General features: G+C 42.9%; 3 protein-coding genes and 2 long non-coding RNA genes across 7 annotated transcripts in view, besides 1 other annotated feature; 3 read left to right on the forward strand and 2 right to left on the reverse strand.

The window, feature by feature from the left end:
• The window catches only part of tei (teiresias), a 126,324-nt gene that overhangs the window by 41,970 nt on the left and 71,826 nt on the right, over positions 1-12,528 (forward strand). The window lies entirely within an intron of this gene.
• Positions 101-2,743, forward strand: CG13337 (uncharacterized protein). Of its 2 annotated transcripts, none has more exons than NM_137051.2 (1): positions 101-2,743. In NM_137051.2, exon 1 carries the CDS (start codon positions 194-196, stop codon positions 2,234-2,236), a length of 2,043 nt encoding a protein of 680 aa, NP_610895.1. In that variant the 5' UTR covers positions 101-193; the 3' UTR covers positions 2,237-2,743. The 2 variants fall into 2 exon arrangements, with proteins under 2 accessions (NP_610895.1, NP_001286392.1); NM_001299463.1 differs by having other exon boundaries at positions 101-2,293.
• On the forward strand, positions 2,723-6,581 carry CG18368 (uncharacterized protein). Its single transcript, NM_137052.2, has one exon. The coding sequence runs from the start codon at positions 2,842-2,844 to the stop codon at positions 6,304-6,306; it is 3,465 nt and encodes a 1,154-aa protein (NP_610896.1). The 5' UTR covers positions 2,723-2,841; the 3' UTR covers positions 6,307-6,581.
• Positions 6,636-6,951, reverse strand: lncRNA:CR45031 (long non-coding RNA:CR45031). The gene has a single exon (NR_124545.1). It is a non-coding gene; the product is annotated as a long non-coding RNA:CR45031 (long non-coding RNA).
• Positions 8,957-9,620, reverse strand: lncRNA:CR45032 (long non-coding RNA:CR45032). Its single transcript, NR_124546.1, has one exon. It is a non-coding gene; the product is annotated as a long non-coding RNA:CR45032 (long non-coding RNA).
• Positions 11,347-11,491: a mobile genetic element.

Below are 12,528 nucleotides of genomic sequence, written 5' to 3' on the forward strand. Positions count from 1 at the left end.
TAAAATATTGCTAGTACTTAAAATGTTTTATGAACCCAGTATTCCATTTTCAACAAAAATTCATGTAGTTTCATTTTAAACAAACAGGGCCAAAAATTTAGTTCTAAATTCGTTTTTTTTTTTTAATTCACGACCATCTAAATTTTTAGTTTTTAGTTTTATGTTCGTGGGGGACTAAGCACGGTTCTTATCAATGGGCTCCAGATTTGGCGGCTGCCTGCTTACGCGGATGTCTGCTCCCCAAGTCCGCGGATCCATTGGCATAGCTTATAAATGGCAGCTGCGCAGATACTGTGACCCACCTCTCATGGACAGCGAAAGGTACAAGTGCGTGAAGGAGCAAAAGGCACTCGCAATGAAGAAAAAGGAGGCGGCCGACAAGAAGGAGGCGGCCAGGAGGGATGCCGACCGCCTAATATGCCAGTTGAAGAAGTGCATCGGGGTCAAGTCGAAGGCGCTGAAGTCAAAAATGGATTGCATGAAGCCGGAGGAGAAGAAGGCCATGGGGGATATGATGGACTGCGTGATGGCCGGCGTCAAGCGAGTCTGTCTGAAGTCGGTGATGCAGAAGTACTGTAGGGAGCAGGAACTTAAGCTACGCTACGAGCGGCTGATCAAGGATAAGAAGATCGAGAAATTAATGAAGGAATGTCCGGTCAAGAAGAAGGGCGACTCTGCGGAAGGGTGCAAGGAGCCAAGAGAGAAAGAGAGATGCAAGGAATCAGAAACTCTTAGGAAATGCATAGCAGATACCACAAAGCTCTTAGAAGCCGAGTTGGAAAGAGAGAGTAAGAAAGAGAAGGAAAAATGTAAAGATAAACCGGAAGTGGATAAATGCAACGATAGGCCAAAGAAAGCGGACGATGCGAAGACTGCAAAGAAAGCAGAAGAATCACTAAAAGCTAAGAAAGGAAAGAATGCCATAATTGATAGCTGTAAGGGAGCACCCAAGGATAAAAGCAAAGAACCGGCGAAAAAAGCTAAGACTTGTGATAAGCCTAAAAAGATTCCGAAAGATAAACGTGCAAAGGACGAAAATAAGGAATCCAAGAAGGAGGAGTGCCCAAAGAAGACCAAGGAAAAACCGAAATGCTCCAAGGGAGATGCAAAAAAATCACCATTCGAGCAGAGGATGGAAGAGTGCGAATACGAAGAATGGAAGGATATATGCAAAGCACAGGAGAAGAATAAGACTGATGTGGCTGCCATAGAAGACTGCCTTAGTGCGCAAATCAAGAAGAGATGCCGTAAGATGGTGATCAAGAAGATGTGTGCCTATTCCTTTGGAGAACCGAAAAAAAAGAATAAGTGCGAGGCAGAAAAGGAATGTGGAGATAGTTGCGTTCAAAAGAAGTGGAAAGAGGCATGCCCCACTATTCAAGATCTCACGGAAAAGAACGACGTAGACTTTAGCGAAGCCTCTAAAGAAGTGAAGAAAATGATGAAAAAGTCCTGCGAAGAGGAAGAAAAAAATAAAGAGTGCGAGATTAAGGAATTACAAGCTAATATCGAAAAGTGTGCAATGAAGAAAAGATGCGCAGACGCAAGACAAAAAATCAAGTGCAATGAAGTAGAGAGAAAGAAAAAGCGAGAGGAGGAGGAGAAAATGAAGAAATGTGAAGAGGAAGCAAAAAATAAAATATGTCAAGTCCTAGTGAAAACACAAGAAGATATTATGAAAGTCGATGGTGAGTTCAAAAAACAATGCAAGAGCGAAGGCTGTAAAAGAGAATGCGATGAGGAAATTAAAAGAAAGTGCATAGAAAACGCTTTCAAAAAATTATGCGAGGTGAGGAAAAAACGTACGGAACTGTTGCAAAGGGAGGAGAAGTTAATGAAAAAGGTCGAAAAAGGAAAATGCGAGAATGAGCAGCAGAAGAAATGCAGAGAGCAAGAACGGAGAAAGAAATGCGAAGAGGAGGAGAAAAAGAAAAAATGCGAAGAGGAAGAGATAAAAGAGAAATGCGAACAGGAACTCCAAAAGCTTAAATGCGCCGAAGAAGCGAAAAAGAGAAAATGCGAGAAACTGAAAAAGAAACTGGAATCGCTTAAGAACGAAGAAAAAGAACTGAACTCCAAGTTAAAAGACCTAAAGGACAAGGAAGAACGATTGAAGAAAGCGGATGAAGAAGAGAAACGGAAAAAATGCGAGGAAGATAGGATTTTGAAAGAATGTGATGAATTCGATCAGAAAGAGAAAGCCGCCGAAGCAGAGGAAAAAAAGAAGAAAAAATAAACCTATCCTGAAATTTAATCTCTTAAAGGAAGAGAACGTATGGCTTGGATAACCTATAATTTGTAACGCAGACAGGTGGACAACTGCGCTTTTAAGGAGCCCAAAATATCATTGCTTGCCCAAGGAGAAAGGCTTAAAGGACCACGGCGGTCGTCAAGGCCGCTTGTCCTTCAGTTGATGCAGCGGATTTCCTACCCTAGGATATATTTCCCTAGATATATGATTTCTAGATTTTCAGACCAGGTAATCGACTGTAGCAACTGGGCTATCGTCCTTGCCACCGTCACCGTGGTCTTGGCCACCTCGCACGACAGCAATGGAAAGTTATGGGTACTGTGAAAAGCGAGTGGTACATTGATCACCTTTGACCCCGTTGCCTTTCTAGTAGACGCCCAGGTCATCAGCATTGTTGTCCATATTTCCTTGTGTTTCGCACTCGAAGTTGTCATGAATTTTATTTCACTTTGCTTAGTTTTTTAATAAAATCTCCAGTGACTGCCCCCACGTAAACTTGGCCTTAGTTTCTTTTTTTTATTAACCATCCAAATTTCATTGGTAACCGCAGCACTTAGAAGGACCCTTCCGCAGCAATCGTGCTCTTTGGAATGTTTCGCAGGTTTATTAACTTGCCGCTAAAACGACTGTGGGTCTGTCATCAACCCAGTCCATACATCCAACCCTGGACCCTGGTAAAGAGCAATGGATCTGCATTTAGTCAGCAGACTACCTTCTTCCAGGATGATCCTCCGATGTCATACGACATTCTCACCAACGATCTCAGCCAAACGGGCTCTTCGCCATCGATAAGACAGGTTCCACAAAAGGTCTGCATTGTGGGCGAAGTTCACAGACTCAAAGTCTGTGGATACAGACACCCTGGCAGCTGTTATTTTATCAGTCAGATGGGACGCCTCTACCATAAAGAATCGGGCAGGGGCAAAAGGGAATCCCGTCCAGACGTCTATCAACGAGCTCGGCGTTTTAGGGAAAGATCGAATGGAAAAATGAACAAACGTCTAAGGGATCTAATGAACGAGGGTGTTGACGGATTAGACAAGGGAATTGAGAAGAACGAAAGGACTAACCGCATGAAGCGGTCTACCAAAAAGAAATACTCGCCGAGTTCCTCTCACAGATCATATCCAGATGATAAGGAGGCGTACCTCGAGTTTAAGGAACCCAAACGTACATTCAGAAATTTTGTTACCATGCTCATGTCAAAGGGTAGAAAAGTAAGGCAACAATTGCAGGAGGGAAAGGATGCCGATCTTCTGAGATACCACTCAGATAACAAGGCTCTAATGCAGCATTATCAAAATAAAAGGAAATACAAACGGCAAATAACGCAAAGAAAGCCAAAGGCAAAGCCACAAGTTCCAAAGGCAAAATATAATGACGATTCGATAGATTGGACCTTTTTCGAAGAATCTTTAAATCCACAGAGGCAAAATAAGTTGGGTCAGGATGCATTTTTCCCGTTAAAAACTAAATCCAAAAGTGTTGGAAGAGCAAACGACAAAGAAATATCTTCACATAACAAACCAATACTTCCTCACTCAATGGAAGTAATAAAGGAACGTGAGGAGAAACTCATAAGTAAAGCCAAGAAGGAAACTGAGGGTCGTCTTCCATGTCTTAGAGAATCTTCTTTCAAGTCTATTAACCAAAAAAATGTGAGTCGAATTGATAACAAAAATATATGCGTAAAATGCATTGATCCACAGGTGCCTTCATCTTCTGCAGAACAGAAAGTGGATTCTAAGAGGGTCAACGGAAATATCATGGACTCATGTTCCCACAATTTGGGTGGTCAGAAAAACGAGTCAGGACCCAAAATGATTCCACCATATGATCAAAAACTAACGGGCTTCTATGACACTTTAAAGAACCGAATTCTGTGTGATAATAGTTCGGAAAAAAAAGATTGTAAAGCTGCACTAAAGCCACCCAATACTGCTGATTGTATCTCGAAAATTCCTTGTTCAAATGCTGCAAACGTGGATAACCAGCCACCATCTTGTCAATCCGGCAACAGCTTGCATAAAGTATTTAAAAGCCGTGTTCACAAAAATCTATGGTGTTCACCTGAAAATGATATCGACAAAGGAGGCATAAAGTCTAAGAAAGATATTGATTTCTCAAAGTTTTTTTCAATGTTAGATGATAAAGACAAGCTGAAATTTCGAGTAGCAGAGCTAATGGTTAGGTGTATGTTCCTGATGGAGAAAAGAATGCAACAGGATTTGAAAGGAAATAAAGTCTGCAATGTTGAGGAAAAGGACAATAATGTAAATCAATTAGTTGAAAATTTCTGGAGGCATTACATACAGTGTTGTGAGTGCCAGAAAAAGGATGCTTGCGCTCTTTCGAATCCATCAATGTTGGGAAATACGGAATATACGGGCATATTAAATAAAGTAGATGTTATTATTAAGCAGTGCACACACATAAAAGAGGTGATCGAAGGACGGTCTCTGAAGAACCAATGTATTAAACACGGTCTAAGCCAAAGCATTGCAGAAGAATTCTACAAAGCTATGGCTAAGCTAGAAAAGATGAGTGCAAATGAAAAACTTAAGACTGAATCTAATGAATTTGGTCTGAATCGAAACTGCGCCATTGAGTCTTTAAAGGATAAGTGTCAAGAAAAAAAGGATTTCGTTGAAGATGTGCTAAAAAATATGTCTTTAGAGTGCAAAACATCTGACAAGTACGAGCAAGACCTTTTGTCAAAAATGAAGCTCGTTATAAAAGAATTGCAAAAAAAGTTAGCAGAAGAAAAGGAAAACATTATAAGCACAAAGCAAAAGGATTTATTTTCTGAAAAATGTGCAGAAGAAGAATTGAAGAGTAAATGTGCTAAAGAAGAACTGAAGGAAAAGTGTGCAATAGAAGAATTAAAGGAGAAATGTGCTGAAGAGGAGTTACGGAAGATGTGTGCAATAGAGGATCTGAAAGAAAAGTGCGCAGAAGAAGAATTGAAAAAAAAATGTGCCAAGGAAAACTTAAAAGAAAAATGTGCCAGAAAAGAATTAAAGAAAGCATGCGCAGAAGAAGAGTTCAGAAGGAAATGTGCAGAAAACGAACTTAAGGAAAAGTGTGCAGAGCAAGAATTAAAGGAAAAATGTGCATTAAAAGAGTTTAGGGAACTTTGTGCGAACGAAGAACTGAAGCAAAAATGCGCAGAAAAAGATTTCAAGGACAAATGTTCGGATGAAAATCTCAAAGAGAGAAGCTCATTAAATGAGCAGCAAAGACAATGCGAAGAATTCTCCTGGAGAAAGAGATGTGCTGAGTTCGCCCTAAAGATGAAGTGTGAAAATAATAATAGAGGCAATTTCTTGAATTCACTAGGAGAGCCAAAGAAATATTCGGATGAGTATAAGAATTCAAAAAAGTTATGTACCGATGAGAAGCCCAAGAAGAACTCTACCGAAAAGGATCAGCATCGCAGTACCTTAGGAAAACTTAAAGAGAAGGTAGGACTTACGGGAAAGGGTAACGGAAATGTGGACAAGTTTATATCAACGAAAGCTAATAAATGGCATCAGTCGTTTGGCAGACGAAAAATATCGGCAAAAGAGGACATTCATAACTGGGGACTTATAAAGAAGATTTTGGACAAGGAAGACAAGGCGATGCGAAACAAGGGACTTCAACATGAAAAAAACTCTGAACTCGAGGGATTAGGTATCTTCTTAAGATCTGCCCTATCAAGACCCAGGAGAAGACCACAACGAGGATTGGAAGACGACCACTGTACGCGTGACAGAAACAGGTTTTTCAATCCACGTCAGTGGTCTTTATTTCCCGGGCTTGCCCCTCTGTACTACCAAAATTTGCGACGGAGTCCTCTGCTGGAGACCAACTTTCTCGTTCGCCAATTGCTTCCCAACCTGAAGCCACTGGCCATCAACGATTACCTCAGTGTGTTCTGGCTCCATCCCTTGAATTCTTGTAACCCTTTCGGCAAACGGTGCTACAAAAGGGACGATTTCTGCAGGGGTTCGTCCTTTTTGTATCCCTTTACTGAAATGGTTACGAGAAATTTCAAAGATGAGCGCCAGTAAAAAATAATCGAAATTGCGGAGAGATCCTGATGAGCTGCTACTATGTGATGATGCCAACTTAAAAATACATATTTTAACCCAAATTTAAATAAAAAGCAATATACAACTTAATAGAAAAGAAAAGACCAGCAAAACTACTTTGAAACGCAGTAAAATAAATTCACTGATAAGAGAGTTTCACAAGACTGAGGAATGCAAATTTTACAGCCGTTTTCTAATATTCCATCATGAATAAATATATATGGATTGCATACAAATATGCCGTCTATTTATTTAGGAGTATCGCTTGGGCCGAATGGCCAAAGCAAACAAAATGGACAGCTCACAATATTGATTGCTGTGTTGTTTTATTGATGAAATAATGAATTTGCCACCGCCACCAGCCACCCAGACAACATCAGATAATATGCTCAATGTCTGTCATAGACATGGTTATGAATTTTACCCGACATGATAGCGAAACTTATCGGGTATCGAAGCAAGCCAGCTTGAGGTGATGGCCTTGTGTTTGATCAGGGACATGGGGCACGGGCAGGATGTCAGGACGTCGCTTATTTGGTTTTCATTTCGTATTGATTCGCAGTTAGTCCGTTGGCCAAAGCAAATTTGCAGACGCCTGTGACCCATCATCAACAGCCATCCGTTTAAATTATTAACGTATGAGTAATTTTTATGACATATAAACAAAAGTCTGTGCCGGGGGCACGGCTAACAGGATCCTTCTGCTCCGGTTTCTGCTATATGTCATGTGTTGTCTTGTCGGCTCGTTTCGGGTTTTCCATTTCCCAGACGACCAGACCCCTTCGAGTCCCATGCGAAGAAGCTTTTTGGGGAGTGGTTTTTGTGTGCGACAAATGAGATGTGTGTAATTAAGTTCGGGATGCTCACAAAACAGACTCTTAGTTGCCCAGGGAATTTGCGGGACGCAAATTGCAACTGATAATCGGACTCCTTTAATGTCCTAGCTCATAGAATTTGTACCTCAAAACATTACTCGTTATTCGAACTTTAATTAACACTTTATGGCGTTTTTCTGTTCTCTTTCTAGGTAAGTGCCCGCCTGTTTTTGCGTAAGTCCAAGAACCAAACTCAATCACTAATCATGGCAAAGAGCCGCCCACAGCCGCAAAACTTTCGGTCAAAGCACGAGGCTTTAATTTGAAAACTTTGGCATATCCAAAAATAAAATATATTTATATATGTGTATATGTATATAGCCGAGAAAAGTCCACACAAAACCAGGGACCAAACAATTCGAACACTGCATTCCACGCAATGGACGGGCTAAAAATCAAAGCATACTTTCCGGCGTGCCCGACGCAACCGCTAGACTCCGTCCGGCAAAACCATTTCAGTCCACATAGTTTAAACAAACTTTTTTGTTTGAAAGCATAGAAGAGTAAGCAGAAAAAAGGCCGAAAAATTATAAAAAAAAAGGCAGAATTCACTATTACATTAAAACAGAAAAATAATTGCGAAAATTTTTCTCCAACTTTTTCAACTTTCTTTGCGTTTAGCTCGCGCTTTTTTTTTTTGGCGCGCCAGTTGGTGGATTTTTTTTTGGTTTACGAATGGGGCAGGCAACACGCAAATTTCTGTTGGCATTTGCCACGCCTCAATGGCGAACTTTAAAACGCGCTGACGACGCTCATTACAACTAATAATGTTAATAATCATTAAAGAGAGGAATTTCAAAATATTTTGGGGTTGCCACAGCCGCAGGGCCACGTGGGTCCCAAGATTTCTCTTTTTCTGGCACTCAAATTGCAAAAATTAAAATACTTTTCCAAACTAATTAAAATTGTGTTGCATACTTTGGAACAGTCAGCCGCGTCCCTTTTTCCAGTTTCCCAAGCCTTTTCCCTTGACACAAGAAAATTAGCCAGGCCCAAAGAGCAGAGAGCTTCGATGTTCGACTTGAGCATCGATTATTGTGGCTGGTTTAATGGCCAACCAACACCCCCCCCCCCCCTCACACCAGGCAGACGGAGTTGAAAACTTTTGCCATTTTTCTTGCTTCTGTTTCCCTTGGGGATGATCGGGCAGCTCAATTGCAGCTTTCCGGGTCTTCAAATATCAACACGGCCGGCGGTCTTAAAGATGCAGAAATTAAATTCCGTTCGGGAAACCCAATTACAACTCGGCTGACAACGGGTTTTCACATCACTTGGCTGGCTCAAAAGCTACAGCACTTTGCCGCCCGGCAATGTCTCCTGCGGATTATGTGGGATTCGTAGGCCCGCCAGGCTGTCACACTCGCAGGATGCATTAAATTTTATGGACGGAGGTCCAAAATGGGGAATGTGGGATGGGGTTATGGGTGATGGGAAGATGTAGCTGCCAGAGCTCCTGGCAAACATCAAACGCGTTAAGCAACTCGAAAGCTCAGCCGAGTGCATGAAATGCGTTGCTTGCCCCTCGCTAGAACGCCATTCAACGCGCCACGACTTTTGCAGCCAAAGCAAATCAAAAGGAAATAATGGCGCACTGGCATGAAACGAGGGGTATCGGGAATCGGAGAAGATGACAGCTACACTGGAAAAGGCTTACTTAGATTAGAGGAAAATGCCAGAAAAAATATAGATTCATTTCAAAAGCGAACAAAACCAACAGTCAACATATTCATATTAAAACCGAAAATTAATGGAATAGTTGCTGTAATTACTTATAATGTGTGGACTTTGAGATCTAGTTGGCCCATTCTCTCAGTGCACCACCCACATGGCCGCCCAAACACTCGGTGGGTAAATGGCGCGCACGAAGTGCTCACATGCACCTGCCAGAATGCATTCGCTGCGTATTCCCCCGGCGGTCGGGGCTGGGAAGGAGGCGCTGCTCCTGGATGAATCCTGCTGCCTGAATGCTGATGCCGATGCCGGCAATTAATTAGGATTATGTGTGTCGTCTGAGCAGCGCCTAAAAGCATGCAAAACATGTGAGGCGCTCGTTACGGCACAGTGTGCCGCTCCTGCTCCGCGGAGTCCCGAGTCCGGAACACAGAAGACCTTGTGCCCGTTGCCGTAATGGAACTGCAGCAGCTTGACTTCCGATGCGTGACATCTACATCCAACGGCTGGCTAAATAGTTTGATTAAGCAAATTTATGGCAGCGCGCTTTCAGCCGCACTTAATGGCGGCTCAAAAGGAGCAAACAGAACCCAATCAATCATCTCAATCGCAGTTTGCACATTTTTAATGATGATGACGTCAACTGCTCATTAAAAGCCTTCCACTCGGTTGCTCTTCTTTAACGCGCCATCCTTCAGCGCGCTTTGCAGTGTCTCTGACCGCTTCTTTTGGCCATCCTAACGACTTTTTAAGTATTTACACACAATTTGGCCCGAACAACTTTTATCGCAAAGTCTGGGCAAACATTTCTATATATTTCCCAGCTCACTTTTCTTTTAAGTTTACGCTTCATTATCTTGCAGTTGTCTGCTCTGCGGCGAAGTGCAAGTGGCAGGACATCAGCTTGAGATTTTGATTACCCCCTTTCACATGTCCTGCGGCCCGTTGCACTCATTTCACTTGAAATGATAAGCCTCCTCCCGTCCATCCGTCCGTCCGCCAGTCCGTCCGACTGTCCCGAAAATTTCCATGTCCCAGGTTCGGTATCTTGTCCTGCGCTGCAGCGCCTCAAGGTGTGTCACCTGCAACCTGACTGGCATTTTCTACTTTTCCAACAAGTTTCTGCATTTGACTGGAGTTCGCCTGCAGCGGGCTGTAGAATTTGTGTTTGCCTTGGTCGGGTTGCACCTTTTCTACGATTTTTTTTTTCCTTTTGAGAAGATATGCCTTGAATGGAGACCCTTAATGTCTTGTTTTCGGACATCGCATCACACTCGAATTCACCAGTCTGATTGCTTACTTCGCAGCTTTTTCAGCTTTTGCAGCTGCTGTGAAGGGGGGAAAACCCCCCGGAAAATAGCACGTGCTTGTCTATGCAAACAGCGCAAGGATTTCTGCAGGAATGAAGAACTAGCTTTGGTCAAATCGACACTTGTCTGCTGTACTTGTACAGACTTTTCCCCATCGCTGCGACATCAAAGTGAAAGTCACGCATTTACTTCTGTTTGCCACTTTGTCTGGCATTTTCCATTTTTTTTTTCTTGCCACCACTTGCATTCGGCACAAACTGCAAAGCCGGGAAAGTCTGGCTCCACGACTTTTACCCATTTTTGTCGTCTGGACCGTTGTCTGCCTCATTATGTTTTTCCTCAAGCCCCAGCCGTCGACGTCGTCATCGCCTGTCGTGTTCATCCTGGCAACATTTTTATGTAAACAAGCCAAATAGAGAGCGCCAGACGACATTGGCAAATCATCGGATAGACAACAACACAAGGCCAGACAGCGGCTGATGCCCTAACGAACCGAGAGTCCTGGCATCCTCACTTTGGCTTTGAGCAATTATGATTAATTCTCCGGCACCCTCGCTTTGTAGTACACTCAGGGAAATAGTAAATTTCATTCAATCAACAAAGCAAAGAGGGCTGTAAAGAAACATAATTTTGTTAGTAATGCAGATAGGATATGCCAGATGAGGCACTTTATTCCTCCTAGTGTAGTATAGAAATAGCATCATTGTTGTCTGGCAATTGATCGAATTTCGTTGTGGCCCCGACCTTGATGGTTATTTGTGGACTAAGGAAACGGATGAGGATTTATGGTTGCTATCCAGCGCTGTTCTTCCGCTTTCCAAGATCCCATTTTGCATGAAACACACATTAAATTTCGTTAGCTGCCTGGCAGTCGTAAAGTTTGCGTTTTGTGTATTTCATTCGAAGCTGGCAACGCCTTGGGTAAACACTCGATCGCAGGACTCGAATGCGGCGAGTCCTTGCTGGCATTCCGGCAGTGGCAGTGCTACTGGAACTAGTGTCTCGGCTTTTGCCGCTCCTTCGTTTGTTTATTTACGCACATGCGAAGGAGGGACTTATTTCATATTCATAGAAAAATTGCAAACACATGTGCTGGGCTAAAGGTCCTTGCTGTAATGGGGTGCATACACAAACACATACACATATGTGTGTACCAGAGAAGTGCCACTGGCACTCTAAGTGCACCCGCTTAACACTGATGGTCTAGGCACCCGGGTGTACTCGAGTACGGGACGGAGTACCGGACCGAGTATCCAGATTTTGACTGGGCGTTTGAAGTACCCGCAATGTGAGTGGTGAGTGGCACCCTTGCAATTCTCTGGTGTGTACATGGCGAAAGAGAGACGGGAGTAAATCAGCAGCTAAGTAAGTAAAATGCTTCATAAATTGCTTCAAGTGGCTCAGCTGGCTGCTGGCTGCTGGCAACTTTCGGAGCGTAATGTCCTGAGCCAAGGATCCAGGACCCTGGCAATTCTAAGCCGCCGTACGGCGTGCACATGTAGCTCAATCCACTTCCTATTTTCCTTTGCCGGCTTCCGCTTTAAAGCATATCATCATCATGCATAAATCCAAATCAGAGCACAAATACAAGAGCACAAATGAGAATCGTACGCAGCATGGTGAATCCTTACATACATCCCTGCTTTGCCCGAAAATCTGTGGCAAATGCAGGAAAGCGTAAAATGTACGCATCAGACGCCAGGAGCTCGCAAAATATTTGAACTGAAATGGTTTTGATTTTCAGTGCCCGGCCCGGATATATATTTCGGCAATATTTTCCCCGATGCCAGACCCTTCTCAACTCGTCCCACGGCCGCCCCGTGGGCATAACTCAAACAATTGCGACAGATTTTCGAAAGGATTCCAGTCCTGGTAGCTGGGGCATTTTCTTTATTTGTGTGCGATTGTGTATGAATACACACACACACACACACACACACACACACATATTTTGCTGGCAGTTAATAAGCGGAACGTGTTGATAATTTTTGCCCGGGTCCTCGATTTGCTTGCTTGTTCGGGCTTAATTGCTTGTAACATTTAATGGAAAATTAATAAGTTGAGAAATGTGCAAAGGAAGTTCGAACAATTTAATTTGAGGTCACTCCAAAATGGGTCAGTGATTTTTCGGTTGGGCGCAAAGTACACTTTATTGAATTAATTTCGTTTCGTTTCGCATCGTACCGAAAGACTAGGATAGAGATAATAAATTGAATATAAAAGGTTCTGACAAAGGCTGGCATTTATGGAGAATTTATTGTTTTGCCACTTGAGCGGCGAAAAAGATGATAAGGCAAACATCACTGAACTTGACCGCAGGCACAGGCATGCCCCTAATTGCCACC

This window comes from Drosophila melanogaster, chromosome 2R, assembly GCF_000001215.4.
Source record: "Drosophila melanogaster chromosome 2R".
Taxonomy (NCBI): Eukaryota; Metazoa; Arthropoda; class Insecta; order Diptera; family Drosophilidae; genus Drosophila; species Drosophila melanogaster.

Coding starts and splice junctions, on each gene's coding strand:
- CG18368 (NM_137052.2), top strand. CDS start 2,842: ATGTTTCGCAGGTTTATTAACTTGCCGCTAAAACGACTGTGGGTCTGT.
- CG13337 (NM_137051.2), top strand. CDS start 194: ATGGGCTCCAGATTTGGCGGCTGCCTGCTTACGCGGATGTCTGCTCCC.